Source organism: Lagopus muta, chromosome 1 (assembly GCF_023343835.1).
Source record: "Lagopus muta isolate bLagMut1 chromosome 1, bLagMut1 primary, whole genome shotgun sequence".
NCBI classification, from domain to species: domain Eukaryota; kingdom Metazoa; phylum Chordata; class Aves; order Galliformes; family Phasianidae; genus Lagopus; species Lagopus muta.
Window position 1 is genome coordinate 34,245,170 of NC_064433.1, and position 15,621 is coordinate 34,260,790.

The 15,621-nt window shown below is 43.2% G+C and overlaps 1 protein-coding gene across 2 annotated transcripts in view; it reads left to right on the forward strand.

Moving 5' to 3' along the window:
- Nucleotides 1-1,631: 1,631 nt before the first annotated feature.
- CAND1 (cullin associated and neddylation dissociated 1) overlaps nt 1,632-15,621 on the forward strand; it is a 29,423-nt gene continuing 15,433 nt past the window's right edge. The window contains exons 1-2 of one of the 2 annotated variants that reach the window (XM_048933920.1): nt 1,632-1,738; nt 6,132-6,275. In XM_048933920.1, coding sequence (XP_048789877.1) covers nt 6,136-6,275 — 140 coding nt within the window. In that variant the 5' untranslated portion in view covers nt 1,632-1,738; nt 6,132-6,135. Of the gene's footprint in view, nt 1,739-2,356; nt 2,561-6,131; nt 6,276-15,621 lie in introns of those variants that run through there. The other variant, XM_048933919.1, reaches the window with a different exon arrangement.

The following is a 15,621-nucleotide window of genomic DNA, read 5'->3' on the forward strand; positions in this document are numbered from 1 at the left end:
CCTCCCTCTGACCACTGCCAATTCCCTTATCCCATCTTCAGATCCTACCCTCTGTGATGCCATCGATTAAACTCCACGCTGCCCACTTCATTCCTACCTGTCCCCCATTTTGCTGCACAGCACTGACCTGTCACCAAGCTGCATCTGGAGATGGAAACAGTACATATTGAGCTCTCTTTCCAGCACAGCAATTAGCACCTGTATGCTCCCAAACAGTTGTTTGTACATGGTGACCGGATGACAGGCCACAACACAGCCACTTGTGATTTCTGTTCACAGAATCAGAGTTGCAGGGGTTGGAAGAGACCTCTGGAGATCACTGAGTCCAAACCCGTGCTAAAGCAGGTTTCCTACAGTAGATTGCTCAGGAAAGCATCCAGCCAGGTCTTGAATATCTTCAGAGGAGGAGAGTCCACAATCTTTCTGGGCAGACTGTTTCAGAGCTCTGTCACACTCACAGTAAAGAAGTTTGTCCTCATGTTTGTATTCTTGTGTTGCAGTTTTTGCCCATTACCCCTTGTTCTATCACTGCACACCACTGAAAAGAGCCTGGCCCCATTCAATTGACTCTCACGCTTCAGCTGTTTATAAACAGTGGTGAGATCCTGTCTCAGCCTTCTCTTCTCAAGGATGACCAGCCCCAGGTTTCTCAGCCTTTCCTCTTCAGGGGAGGTGTTCCAGGTCCAAACATCTTTGTGGCCTTTCACTGGACTCTCTCTAGATTCCTGTTCTTTTTTCAACCAAGGAGCCCAGAACTGAACACACTACTCCTGATGCAGCCTCACCAGGGCAGAGTATAGGGGGAGGATCACTTCCCTTGACCTGCTGGCCATGCTCTTTTTAATGCAGCCCAGGATATAGTTTTAAGTTGAGGAAGGGAAGATTTAGGTTGTATGTCAGGAGGAAGTTCTTTACAGAGAGAGTGGTGAGGTGCTGGCACCGGCTGCCCAGAGAGGTTGTGGATGCCCCATCCCTGGAGGTGTTCAAGGTCAGACTGGATGGGGCCCTGGGCAGCCTGGTCTAGTATTAAATGTGGATGTTTGTGGCTCTGCACGTGGCAGGGGGGTTGGAGATTCATGATCCTTGAGGCCCCTTCCAACCCTGGCCATTACGTGATTCTGTGATACCACTGGCCTTCCTGAGCACACTGCTGACTCACAGCCAACTACTGTCCACCTGACCTCTAAAACTTTCTCCTCAGAGCTCCTGTTCACTTGGTAAAGAGCACAGGCCTTCCTCCTGCTGCTATGAAAGGCTGCCCAGAAAAACAATATGACCGCCATGTACAGCAAGGAGGTAGGCCAAGCTGACGCTGAACAAGTGCACTTCTATGTAGTTGCTGACACCAACACTTGAGCTATGCTATGTGCCTGGAGGCTGCTGGGCACTGTGCTGCTCAACTCCACACAAGCCTAATGCAGCTCTCAGGAATGTGCACACGCTCAGCCCAGCTGGCTGCCACCTACTGCTGCTGCCGTTTGTCAGGATGGGTTTTTAAGCTGTGCCAACATATGTGTATGGGAACTGCTAAATCACCGCCTGAACCTCTGATTGACCACCTGAGGCGAGCAATAAGTCAGCCACAGGAGCACAGGTATGGCAATTCACCTGTGTTGCTGGAAGGGGTGGAGCCAGGCTCCATCTCTCCTAGACCCATTTAAGAACTGACTAGCAGTGGGGGAGGATGTCTTCTGGAGATCTGCTCTGCTGGGGTTTCCTAAGCAAGCCCAGGATATGGGTGAGGTTCCTATCTTTTCTGTTTTCTGCTTTGGTGTAATGACTATGTAGGCAAGCTCTCTGCTATTCTATAACATCTGTATATTCATTGACTGTACAACATGTAAAAAATCTCTTGGTGTACTCTGCATCTCCCAGGGCTTTTAGAAGCACCTGTGTTTTGGAGTTGTTTTAAACAGGCAGGAAGGTGCCTTTCTTCACCAGGAACGCTACATTTTCACATCGCCGCTGTTGGTTTCTGTCCGACGCCTTCAGACAGCTCAGCTCCTACAGACCACCACGGAAGCGGCAGTGCCACCAGAGCGGCGCTCTCGCGCCCCGGCCACCAACCGAAGCTCCGTCGTCCCACTAAACCACAAATCCCGACACGCACCGCCGACGGCTGAGGCGGCGGGCGCGGTGCACGCCGGGACTCGTAGTCCTTGGCGGCAGAGCGGCTCGAGCTTCCCGCGCACGCTCCGCGCCACGTACGCCGCGGCGCCACCCGCCCGCGCGCGGAACCAATCGGCGGCGCCGGCGGCGCGAGGGGCCTCCGGCGACCTTCGACCCCGCGCCGAGCGCGAGCGGCCGCCGCCCCGCCCGTCCGCCCCCGTGCAGCCGCAGCTCAGGAGGCGGCGGAGCCCGCCCGCCTCCCCCCTCCTCCTCAGCCCCGCGCCGTCCCCAGCAGCGGGCGAAGTGGAGCCGGCCAGGCCGGCAGGACGCCGCCCTCTCCTCCTTCTCTCCTTCTCCTCCTCCCGCAGGCCGCCGGCGTCAACATGGCGAGCGCCTCGTACCACATCTCCAACCTGCTGGAGAAGATGACGTCCAGCGACAAGGACTTCAGGTGGGGCCCGCGCCGCCCCCAGGCCTCGGTGATGGCGAGGCCCGGCCCGCGCCCGCTTCGACACCGAAGAGCGGGGCCGAGCCCGCGGGCGGAGGCGGCGGCCCGCCGTGCGGAACGGGGCCGTCTGCCCCGTGCCGTGCTTGCGGCCGTGGGAGGCGCGGGGCCGGGCCGCGGGCGGCCTGCTTGGGCCGAGGGGCTGGGCCGGGTGAGCCAGGCCCGTCCCGGCCGCCGGGCGCGCGGCTCTTGCCGTTCCGCACGCGCAGCCCGTCCAGGCCGGAGCTCGCCGTGCCCCGGGTGTCGCAGCTGTGGGCAGAGCGGCTCTGTGCCCCCCGCGTGGCTTGGTGTTGCCTCTGAGGCTGCGTGCGTTCCGAGGGAGAAGCCAGTGTAGTTCTGTGGGGACTGGCAGCTGTGTTTCTGAGCGGTGCTTCTTATTGAATCGCGTGGTTGCTGTGTAAGAACTGGAAAGATAAAAATGGAAAAAAAAATCAGAAAATGAAATATAGTATTGCTATCGTAGGGGCTGGAAGGGACCTCGGGAGGTCGCTCAGTAATAAGTGAAATATATATATATCTATTTGTGTGCGGTTCTAACAAAGCATTAGCTTAAAGAGAATTGCGTTTCTTCATCTGCATTGAGATGAGTTGCCAGAAATTCACATTTGAAGCTTTGGGCTGTTGAACAGAGTGCATCAGAACAGATATGTATGAAACGCTCCTGGGTTTTACACCATTGCTGCAGCTTTGCAGTGCTTAGGTTGGGGTTCAGGAGCTTGCTGACATTCAAATCAATCTCTTGTTAGCATATTAAAGTCTAGCAGAAAACAGCTGATGGTTAAATAGCCATAGAAATGGGTTTGGAATCGTTTTGCTTGCTTTTGACAGAGCTGTTGAAGCGCTGGGCACATTTGTGTATTTTTTTTACGTCCACCTATTTGGAATGTTATGTTAGGATACCTGCAAAACTTAAATTGCAAACTTGCCAAATTTTAAATCTGAAGTTGGTTAATCTGAAGCACATAGTTCAGAATTGCCTGAGTTGTTTCATTACACTGAAAAACAGATTTTTTTTTTTTTTTTTTTTCTCTTCTGAGTATTACCAAATATTTTTTAGCTTGATTTTTGTTATCTTTTTGTGTGTGGTTAAGTGAACTTTGCCTTTTGCACTCATGGGAAGGGTATCTCAAGAAATGGTGTGATGTATTTGCTCCTGGTTTTCAGTGAGTTTAAAACTTCTTGCATAAAATAAATGGGTAATACCTGCTTGATGCAGCTGTAGCAAGCACTTCTTTCCAAGTGATGCATCTCAACTACAGAACAAGTTTTAACTTTTGGAGATCACGTTTAATGGATTACCCATTTCAGGATCTTTGAACAACTGAGGAATTCTGAAATATAAAAAAAAAAAAGTGACCAAAACTAGAATCTGAATTACAAACCATGAAAATGAATGCTGGTAGGCCTTTACAAACTGGCTGCGTTAGCATTACGTGGGGTTTATATGAGAACTTTGTGATGTGTATTTGCGTAATGGATATAGTAGTTCTGAGTACCAGTATTTATAGATGTTTTTATTAGACCATGTGTATTTGAAGAGAGATGGTATCGTTGTTATCAGCGAGCCGATGGCCAACAGTGCTTCAATATATCTCACTGTAAATTTGAATCCTCCAGTTTCTGGATAAACTAACTTTTCTGATGCAGTTGTTTGTGACATTTGTTGTCCAGCATCTGAAGTTCTAAATGGGCAGCAGTGGAAGGTGACAGTTTACTTTGGGGCTGTGGGAGGAGCACTGTGCTCACAGAGGAAGAGTATGACTGCTCTGTGAAGGGGGGGGGAGGGTTGGGAGCTACAGAGATGTTGCTGCTTTGCACCATGGGAACTTTGATGCATTCAAGGAGGAAGCAGTTGTGACCAAAGACCGTATCTAAACTACTCAAAATCATGTTTCTAAATAGCAGCTACTTCGATTTAAAGTTGCTATTCCTGCCCATACCACTGTGGGGTTTAGGTATTTTGATTATTTTATTGTCTGCCAGGAAGATCCCTGTTGTGGTTTAGTGCAGAAATCTGATGAACTGATGATGTGTGATCTCTGCTGAGTCAAGGAAATTGTCACAAGTAGGGGGTGAGAGTTAACAAGGCTAGCAAATGGGGGCTATTGATCAAGGGCATGATAGGAGGCCATGGTTTAAGAAAAGAAAGTAAACGGAGCAGTAAGGTGGAGATGACTTTCTTAAAGTTCTGCTTGACTTTGTGGATGTCCTTATTCCCATCCTATTTGTCCGTTACATTTACTTTTCAAGTTGCCTTTTTCCTTGCTCTGCTTAAAGGCTGGTGCTGTTTACATCCATCATGCAAGCATCTGGTTCATGTCAGATTGTAGGCTTGCTTCAGTGGGATTCTTGGAGTGAATGGAAAATGAGTGAGGCCTTCACTTATCTTAGTGAGAAACATCTTAAGACTATTAGCCTGGAATGGCTGTTAAAAGACAAGAAGTTGGTCTGTTATGTGAAGGGAGGCATCTGGTGTTTGTGGTGCACGTTAAGATTATGAAGTCTTGGCTTTCATTTTCAATACAACAAGTATCAAGCAGGTCAAGCTGTAGAGATAACCTTCCAAGTATGACCTGAGCTGCAGTGATGTCTGCAGCTAATGTATCTCAAGCCCAAATGTCAGCCTTAACTGGATAATTGCAGACCGTTTTTTCTCTGGGCATTTGGTTGGGGTTGGGATTGGTAGTGAAGCCCCTGGGAACTGTAATTGAGTAAAGCATCTCTATTACTTTGCTTGAGAAGAAAGGACACATGAAAGAGGAACAGATTGGAAAACAGACTTCAGAAAGAAAAGAAACAAGAGGCATGAAAGCAGTATTTTTGGAAAGTCATTTCTCAGTATGTTCTTCTGCTGGTCAGTGTGACAGCAGAATTTAATACCAAATTAGTTGGTATGAAAGCTGCTTCTGTTTGATTGATCTCTCAAGGATTAATCTGAGACTTCAGTGTTTCACCCTGGATTGAGGACTGGATAAACATCTTTGGCTATTGTCTGGATTATAAATAAACCAGTCTGGGCAGATGATGAAAAATGCATAAATCATAGTTTCACTTCTGTTTCTCCATTAATGCCTGCGTTCTTCTTGTGAACATCTGGAAGAATGTATTGTTCTTGTTTCAAAGTTCTTTTCAAATAACCTCAGAGCAGAGATGAGACTTTCTTACAAGCTTGGTGTAGCTAACAAAGTTGGTGTAGCTAATGGAAGAACTATTTCAGATGGGGGAAAGTGTCAGCTTTGTTATGGAGATCATCTGAATCACTGTGTAAACTGTGGAGGTAAGATGTGTAGCTATCCTCATCAAGGAAAAGTGATGACCTAACTAAAAGTTGTGTTTTAAAATTGTATTTTCTTCCTATTTATTGTGTAAGTAGAAGAAATGCTGCTTGCAACACAAAGTAGATAACACTGTGTGGTTCGTGTGATAACAAATGGTGGAAACTGAAAATCTTGTCTTGTAGAGCACCGTGAGTAACCCATATTCTTTCAGCAATAATTATCTGACTGTCTTTTGTCAGGTTTATGGCTACTAATGACTTGATGACAGAACTACAGAAAGATTCTATCAAGCTGGATGATGACAGTGAAAGAAAGGTGGTGAAGATGATTTTGAAATTACTGGAAGATAAAAACGGTGAGGTGCAGAACTTAGCTGTTAAATGGTATGTATTCTTTTTCTATGGTATAAAGAATTGTCTGTTGACTGAAAAACAAAGGGTTAGTTTAAAAAAGGAAAAACAGAAAACAAAAAACTTAAAGGACTGCTGCTGTGCTGAATTAATTGGAATTTTTTTTTTTTTTCCACTGAGGAACCCTTTTAGGTTATCTGCCTTAGTTTTAGTTTCTTTTGTTGATACAGCAATGTAACACTTTGGATTTAAGGTGATAAATATGGTGTACAGTCATTGCTGATGGTATATGATTAAAATGCTTGTTCTCTGGTGATGACTCTTGAATTCTAAGTAGGTTTTATAAGATGATAGTTGGTGGGTAGTTGCTGCAATGATGTTTGACAGTGAGAAGGTAGATGATAGAATTGTTGTACTGGAGTGTTTTCAGGCAGAAACAAAAACATAAGGTAAATGCACAGTCTTGGTTATCAAACATGGAACTTGCCTCTTCACTAGCATTCAAGTGATCGTGTGGTTTTACATGCTTTGCAGGAACTGCAAATATTTTATGGGATCGTGGTGCAGTTACTTGCTTTTCAGAGGCTTCTGCAGCTTTGGTACCCTTTCTTCCTTCACTGAATTAACTTTACCTGTGGTAGCTTTTCTGGCTATTGTACCTCTCTGAAGAGTTGCTACCTTTATTGTAGCTTTCTACACCCAATCTTTCTAGCTTTTTGTGCCCTCTCAGGAGGGCATCTCTGAGAAGCTCCTTGGTACTCCTGACATTATTTCTTGCTCATGATCAACTTTTTTTCTTTAAATATTCCAACTGAGCTACTGAAAGTTTTACATTTCATGAGGCATGTAGTGAAGTAAATTCACTGTGGAGGAGCTTGGGACTGATTTGAAGAGGATTTTCATGTTGTGACTGGATCAGGTTGTTTCAGCTTTCTTTACAATTGATGCCATCAAACTAACAGAAACTAACAGAGCAGAAGATTAAGGACTGCTCATACATCTGCTTCTATACTTACAAGAAGTATTTACATCACCTTCTGAAATATTCTAAGAGATAACTAAAACCTTTCGGAGAGAAAGTAACACAAGATAATATGTTGCTCTTGCATTTGAACTTGTGGAATGTCAGAATCTCTTGTAGTGCAGCTTACATTCTATGGCTTTGAAACAGAGTGCCTGTACTCAGGAGAGAGAGATGCATGAAAGACATTATGTAATTATGGAACTTGGCTAAGGCTTAGAATTGTCTTTTACTGAAGTAACATTTTGTGGTAAAACTTGTTGCAGCATACATGCAGTGCTCTTCTGGAATGCTCACTTGAAGTCACCTGAAGTTCGGATTAATGTGTGTGAGGTGTATGTAACAGTCTGTAATGGCAAGGTTAGAACTTTGAAACTCCAGTCTAAAGTAGCGTTTATTAAAACATTAAAGAAAGGCTGCAGAGGGAAGAAATTGAAAGGATAGATGGTTGTCTGTGCATGTAGGTGTGCCCTATACTTCTCTTATTAAGCGTCTTCCTTTTTTTTTTTTTTTTAAGAGTTCTCTTCGACTGAGAAAAACTTGGATTTAATTAAAATGAAAGAATCAATTTAATGTTTAGAATACTTCTAGTAAAAAAAAATAATCCAGATCATGTTAAAGAACAGCATTTAGCTTCTTGTGAGGGGGTAAGAAATGTGATAAAAGTTTTCAGAGAAATTGGAGCCTTCATCTAAAATGTATATGTTCTTGAACATATCAAGTTCTGTTTGGTCTGGTCCCAATCCCTTGCAGATATGCTTGAGGGACACTGTAGGTTGGAAGAACACTGTAAAATGCCTTCTTTTCTTAAGGTAACTTAGACTCACAGTACTGTTTTACAACAGTTTTAAGTGAATTTAAGCTAATTTTGCTGTTGCTCTGATGTTCTCACCCTTGTTTTTTTTTTTTTTTTTTTTTTTTTTTTTTTTTTTTTTGCACTGTTGCATATCTGATTTTGTTGTAGACTGGTTTGGGGAGTTAGATTTCTTCTGGCTTAGCTCTTTCCTCCTATGATCAGATAAGCATTGGTAGCACAGCAGTGTAGTGGGGGTAAGGGATAGGAGAGGTTGAGGTGCAGTTAAACTGTAGCTTTTTTAAGACATTTGGAGGTGATGCAGTGTCTTCCATCTGCTACAGTACTGGATGGAAATGTGATTTGTTGAAAAGTTAAATTTGACCAGCGTATTTTTCCCAACTTTGTGTGCTGTTTCTGTTCTTTACTTGTCAAGTATTTTCTGTCCCTTCCAGCTGAGGAAAGCATAAACTGTTTAGGTTACCTTATTAAATTAAATGCTCTGGTGCTCTTTAGAGACTATCAGCAGGAACTTTAATCAGGCTGATGCTTGATGACCCATTCAAGTATAGATTCCCTCTCAGAGGAGCGTCTTAAAGGTACATGGAAACTTAGTACCTCTAAATCCGTGTTTCAGACAGCCCTTTTCTTGAGGAAGAAAGATTCCCAATTTGTTAGGGGAGCTTCCTCTTCCATCTGGGTCTGTGGAAACTCTGAATGGTAGTGGTATAGATTACTCCTTGAACAGGAAAGAATCTCTTGAAGGAGAATAGTTCTTTCAAGGTTTGTTTAACTGAGGTCACTGAAGAGAGCAGATTTAAAATACTGAGAACAGCCTTAAAGCAATATTTGTTCTTAGGCAAGTGTAGTAACAAGTAAGTTTTGCCTTATCCACTGATCTCTTTCACATCTAGTTAGGAAGTGCACTGCTTGTTAAAATGCTAATTAACTTTTTTCTCATCTCTTCCAAGCACATGCTGGTTTTGTTCTTGACCCTTTCAGTTAGATTGTGCTGCTTTTGGATAGGATAAAGTATGTTTGCTTTTGGTTCACACTTTGAGTTGATGGATACTTTGGATAGCAACCTTGCAAGACAGTTGTGCTGTTCACCTCTGAATAAAAAGGGAAGTTAATCAACTGAGTTTAGTACTCTTGTAGTAAAAGTCAATCAGTAGACCCAGTAGAAGAGAAAGGGTTGTACTCATCAAACTCCTGTTGTTCCAGACAGTGGACGCAAACTAGGTCAGGTGTTTAGTTGTTTTTGTTTTTGTTTTTTTTTTACCTTGGCTGTCCCTGTCAGTTTTACTCTGAAGGAGGTTTTTGCTCTACCTGATAATCATAGATTATCATACCAATATAGAAAACACTTTTGGACACTCTTGCAGCATTCACATTTGAAGGCTATTCATGTAGTCCAGAATGGTATCCTGTGTACCTTTTGGTGGCAGTAGCTATACTGCCTGTAGTTCTATCTAAGATTACATGCATCTGAATTAAACAAGCAGAATGGTGTGCCTAAGCATAAGATGTTTGTGCTTCACTGTTAGTAATGTTCTGATAGCCCAAATTGCCACTGATGAGTTCATATGTTCAGTGCTTCAGTTTTAGGATGAACTGCTGCTCATTCTGAGCAGTTGTTTATGATGTGATGCTCTGCTGTTGAAAACAGTTCTGACAAATTTGTATTATTTCATACATGAAACTTAAAATAACCATTCATATGTGTATATACCTATCTCAAAATACAAATAAAAACAAGGCATTAAAATAATTATTTTGAGTGATTCCTCTTGCCTCCTTGTAGTTTAACTGCATTTATCAATGTGACTTCTCTGGGCAGTAGTTCAGTATAGGGAACCCTGCTTGAAGCTGTGAGTGTGAGTCATTAATGTGAACAGGATGATGCACATATGCTGTGTGGCTGATCTGGTTCAGCAGCTTTTGAAGTGTTTTGGATGTGCAGTAATACACTGTTATACATCATGCTATATTGGTAATTCGAGTCAAATATATTTTTCCATTTGTGTTTTTTTTTCTTCTTTTCCTTGTGTGTTTATTTAGCAACTAAAATGCTGATTTCATACTGTAGTTGGTTATGAGATGATGTCTGTAATAAAGAGGATACTCTATGGACAACTGTATTTTCAAATGTATTCTACTTAAAGGTCACACTGTCACAGTTGCTGCTGCATAAATAGGAATGAAGATGCTGACTCAAAGTGTACTTAAACACTTTCTAGTAACTAATTCCAAACATTTGGATGAATGGCTTATATCACATCAGTGATTCATCATCTTTAAACATTAGCAAATAAGCATTTGTTGTGCACAGAACCACACAGAATGGTTGAGATTGGCAAGGTGCTCTAGAACCATCTGGTTCAGCCTCTGCTTAAAGCAGGGTCACCCAGAGCAGGCTGCCCTGGCCCGTGTCCAGGCAGTTTTTGATCTTCAAGGGGGAAACCCCACAGCCTCTCTGGACAGCCTGTGCCAGTGTTCGCTTACTTACAGAAGTGCTTCTGGCTTTTAGAGAGAGCTTTCAGAGAGAGCCTCCTATGTTTGTGCCTATTGTCTTAGCAGTGGGCACCACTCCTATAAGATACTTACATCCATTGATGTTTAGCCTGGTCTTCTCCAAGCTAAACAGTCCTTGCTCTCTTATCTTTCATAAGAGAGCTGTTCCAGTCCCCAAATTACCCTCATAGTTCTCTACTGGCCTCACTGCAAGAGCTTCCATGTCTTTTGTACTATGGAGCCCTGATAGGACACAATATTCTAGATATAGCCTTGCCAGGACATAGTGAAGAGGGAAGATAACCTCCCTTAACTAGCTGGCAGTACTATTCCTAATGCATCCCAGGATATCATTGGCTTTCTTAGCTACAAAGGCACACTGCTGGCTCATGGTTAATTTGTTGTCCACAGGACCCCTAGGTCCTCCTCCATAGGCCTGCATGCCATCAGGTCAGCCCCCCATCCTGTTATGGGGCATGGACTTGGTCCTACCTAAATGATGGATCCTGTACATGCCTTTGAATTCCATGAGGTTCCTCCTCTCTTGACTGTGGAGATCACTCTAAATGGCTGTGTAGCCTTGTGGATTATCAGCCACTCCTCTCAGTTTTGTATCGGCAAGCTTAGTGAGAGTGCACTCACTCTTCCTCTTTGTCCAGGTCATTGCTGAATAAATTGAACAAGATCAGACCCAGTACTGACCCCTGGGGGGCACTGCTAACTAGGGATCTGCAGCTGGTGTGCCACTGATCACAACCCTCTGAGCTTTGCCCATCAGGCTCTTTAGGCTCAAATCTACCATGCTGCCCACTCATTGAGCCCACGCTTCCAACAAGGCAGCAGTACTGAAAGCCTTGCTGAAGTCAGCATAGGCAACATGTACTGCTCCCTCCTTATCTGCCTACCCTGTCATTCCATCCTAGAAGGCTACCACCCTGTTTCAGTGTGACTCTTCATAGTGTATGTATCCTGATTACTCCTGATGACTTTTTTTTTTTAAAACTCATTAGTGTTATACTGATCTTGAGCTTGGAGGAAGTAATGCTTGATTGCTGACTAGCTCTCTAAAACTCCTTTATCTTCCATACCCTTCACCTGTGGGATTCCTTCAAGTACATCCCAGGAGAGGCTGAACTTAGCCCTCCTCTAGAGTTGCAGTCCTGCTTCCTCATTTCCTCTGTGCAAGATCCTGAACTCCACTATCTCATGTCCACTATGCTATACTTTTCTTAACTGATGATCTAGTGGATCTAATTGACCAGCTTTTACTCTGATTATTTTAGTTTAAATTCCAGCTAAATTCCAATTAATTTAGTTTAAATTAGTTTATTTTAGTGCAAATTCCATTTACAAAATAAACATACTTAAGATTTTATTAGTTGCTCAATTGTTAAAAAAAAACATCCTTATAATAATTTTAGGTATTTTCACTTATGGAGCAACTGTTTTTGGTGGAGGTGGTCTGTCAAAATCATTGCTGTATAAGGGGCAGTGCCAGCTGCAGATGTGTAGGATGTTGTGGCAACAGCTCAGCACCAAGCAGCCATTCACTTTTTCCTACTGCAGTGGGTTGGGGGAGAGAATTGGAAAAAGGTAAAACTTGTGGGTTGATATGAAGACAGCGTAATAGGATGTAAAAGGAGGAGAATATAGCAACAATGATAATAATAAAAGTATATACAAAACAGGTGGTACACAGAGCAATTGCTCACTATCCACTGACTGATGGTTAGACAGTCCTTGAGTTGTGGCTGCCCCTGTCCCAGCCAACTCTTTTACTGTTCAGCATGATGCCATGTAGTATGGGACAGCCCTCTGGCCCTCCTGATTCTGTCCCATCTCAGCTGCTTGTGCACCCCCAGCTTCCTTGCTGTCACCAGCAGAAGCTGAGATGTTCTTGACTCTGTGTAAGCACTGCTCAGTAACAACTAAAGCATCAGTGTGCTATCAACATTATTCTTCTCCTAAATCCAAAACACAGTGCTGTGTTAAGTACGAGGAAGAAAATAATCCCAACTGAAACCAGGACAGATGTAGAAGATGTATTTTAAGAGAGCTACACAAGTCATTGCAAAAGCAGAAGATAGGATCTTAGAGATGATATTGCTACTTGGAATCTCACTAACCAGGTTACTTTTATTAGAGAGTGAGTTTGCTGACTTCCTGGATTGCTACTCTGAAAGCTAGCTGTATTTTTGAAAGGTTGCTGTTGTTCAGTTTTAACTGAATGTATTTCCATAACTGTACATCTGCTCGTTTATGCTTACCAGTCTTCAATTTACAGTACTTCTGTTGGAGCATGAAGCATTATGGATGTGAAATACTTTCTACAGGTTCTGCAGTGACACTTTTCTGGACTGCAGCATTTTGACTGAAATGGCGGAGTTCCCACTTTCCAGACTACTGTAGACAGTTATCATACCTTGGAATTATGATTGTTGCTGTTTTAGATGATTTTTGCTTGGGTTGCCTGCAAAACAATTTACTCTGCAGCAAGTGCAGGATAGGGAATTGATGCCATTAGTAGCTGCTGACTAACAGTGGTGTGTATTTGAAGATAAACTAGTGATGCACTGGTAAAATGTTGAGGGGAAAGCCTGGCGGAAGACTACGATCAGCTTGTGAAGAAACTTGTGATCTTTTTGAGCAACTGGAGAAAATGTTTCAGCTTTTAGGAATGCAGTCAGGGATGGCTTGATGCGTTTGTGAGAGAGAAAATTCTTGGTGGTAATCTGTGTCTTGGCAGATAGTCATGTGCAAGCTCACCAGGAGCCCATCTGTTAGGGGAAAATGGCCATTGCTGCTATCAGCGTCCAAAAATTATTTTAATAAAACTGTATTCTTCAGTTAACTTGATTGAAACAGTAATGTGCTAAGATTAAGATTGTAGGTATAGTCTTGTAAATCCCTGCTGTCCAGGATTTAGTAACTGTGGAGATGGTTAGGTGGAATCTGAAGATGTCTATACAATCCCTTTGTCCTAAATTAAAGGGCAGTGCCAGAGAAGGGCCTGAGTTTAACTTCCCAGCAAAGGGTGAGGAGTAAGCTGCAGTCTTCCTGAATTTATGGCACTGGGTTGATTGTTGTCTGTGGTCTGATCAGAGGAGTTGACCTCAACGTCAAATCTGTCAAGATTGGTGCTATAATAAAGCTGGAATTGGTCAAATGTAATATTTCAGTGCATGCTTTTGGTAAATATGTTTCACCTTTTCTGCTGCCTTTTTTTTTTTTTTTTTTTAATAATAAATAATCCCCAAATTGTCCTTATTTTGAGCAGGTTTTATAACCCAAGTAATGTGGTGGTGGTGGAGAGAAAGAAACCAGGCAGGTTACAGTTTGTGAAGGCTGGCGTGTAGAGGAGTAGGTGTGATTATCTCTGCAACGGGGAATTGCGTGTTCCAGGCTTATTAGAGTAGGTGCTGTGCCTCAAGCACAAATGCTCTGTTGAGGTCATGGGTGTGAGGCATTGTGAGTGCAGCTGCTGAAAGAGAAGCTGATAGGTTTGTCTATGATTGACCACTAGTGTCAAGATGTTACTCTGTCATTGCTGTTACATAGTAAGTTACACATGGTGCTTCAATGCACATATTTGGTTCTTGTGATAGATTGCACTTGCTTGCTGCCTTTGGCTTCTGTTGAACATTTTTGATGACAGTTAAGTCTTGTTACTGTGATTATTTTTTTTTGATGTGAGAAAGAAGGGAAGCAGCATTGGGGCACATACAGCAGGGTTGGGGAAGGAAGATTTTTATTTTTGTCTTCACATACAGAGAGGCATGTCTGCTAGTTGTCATCAAATGAAAACTGTAGGTCTCAGTCCTTTGAGTTCAGCTGGAATCCCTGGCTTGCAGTCTTCTGAGTTTGAATTCCAACTGCAGAGTAGCAGCTTAGCTTGAGCTGTTGAAGCACTATCTTACTTTGGGAATGGAGAAAATAGGTGATCAGGTGGAACTGTGGTTTTAAAGATCTAAGTCATCCTGTGGTTTGAGCTGTATGTGGAGAGAGAAGTATGAAAAGTGTAAAGGAAGTTGGAATGTGTTTGGAAGCCATTGCTGCAAAAGGCATGAAAACCATGGTGTTCTGAGATGGGGTAGAAGTTAGAGTTTCACAGGAGCTTGGAGCATGTGAGTTTCTCTTTACCCTATAGGTACTTCTAAGCTGTTTGACCAGCTCATTCTTTTTGCCCCATGCACAGTCAAAAGGACAGCAGCCCCACCCATTAGTGGGAGCCAGTAAAATATGCAGTTCCAAAATGAGCAAATTCACTGTCCTGTTTGACCTTACGCTCAGAAGTGAATTCAGTGTGGTGCCCAGCGGCATTTCATAACGGTGAGAAAATCCAAAGCGCATGTAGGTCAGCAAGTAAAATTAATAGCAGGGGGCACTTCCTTGTTGACAGCACTTAAGACTTAAGCTGCACATCCTCAAATTTCTACTACTAAAAAAACACAGAAATAAGGGTGGTTGTTTTTTCCGCCCCCCCCAGTAGTACCAAAGAGGTGATGAAAGCTTGGGGTTGTCTTACTCTCATTCTTAGCAAATACAGTCTTGAGCTCCTAAACTAACATTATTTAGTGCCTGTATGGTGAATGCTGTTGCCTCAAGCCTTTCCTTCTGAATTGTGATGAGTGACCCACAAGTTTCCCTACAACTGCCTTCCTCACAGTTTTATTAGCTAGTGGTGAACTGAGAATCCAGCTGTGTTCCTGGGGAGCTGGATTTGAACTCCAGTAAAACAAGGAAGACAGCTTTGCTTGTCAGCTTGCACACTGTTTGCTTGTCTCTCAATACATGTGAAGTAAGGAACTTTCTCCTTTAGACTGTGAAGACTTGAGGGTGATTCTTCTGTCTTAACATATTTGTGGATTTTTGTAATACAGTAGTGTGGGAGTTAGTTGATATAAGTACTAAGTTGAAGAAAGCTTTTGCTTGAGTGGCAGAACTTGATTTAGGTTTTTGACTATCTGCTTTCAGAATAATGGCCTTTATTAAGAGATTAGTATCATGCTAGCTTGGACAGAATTTCTGCTTGCCTGTTGATTTTTTTTTTA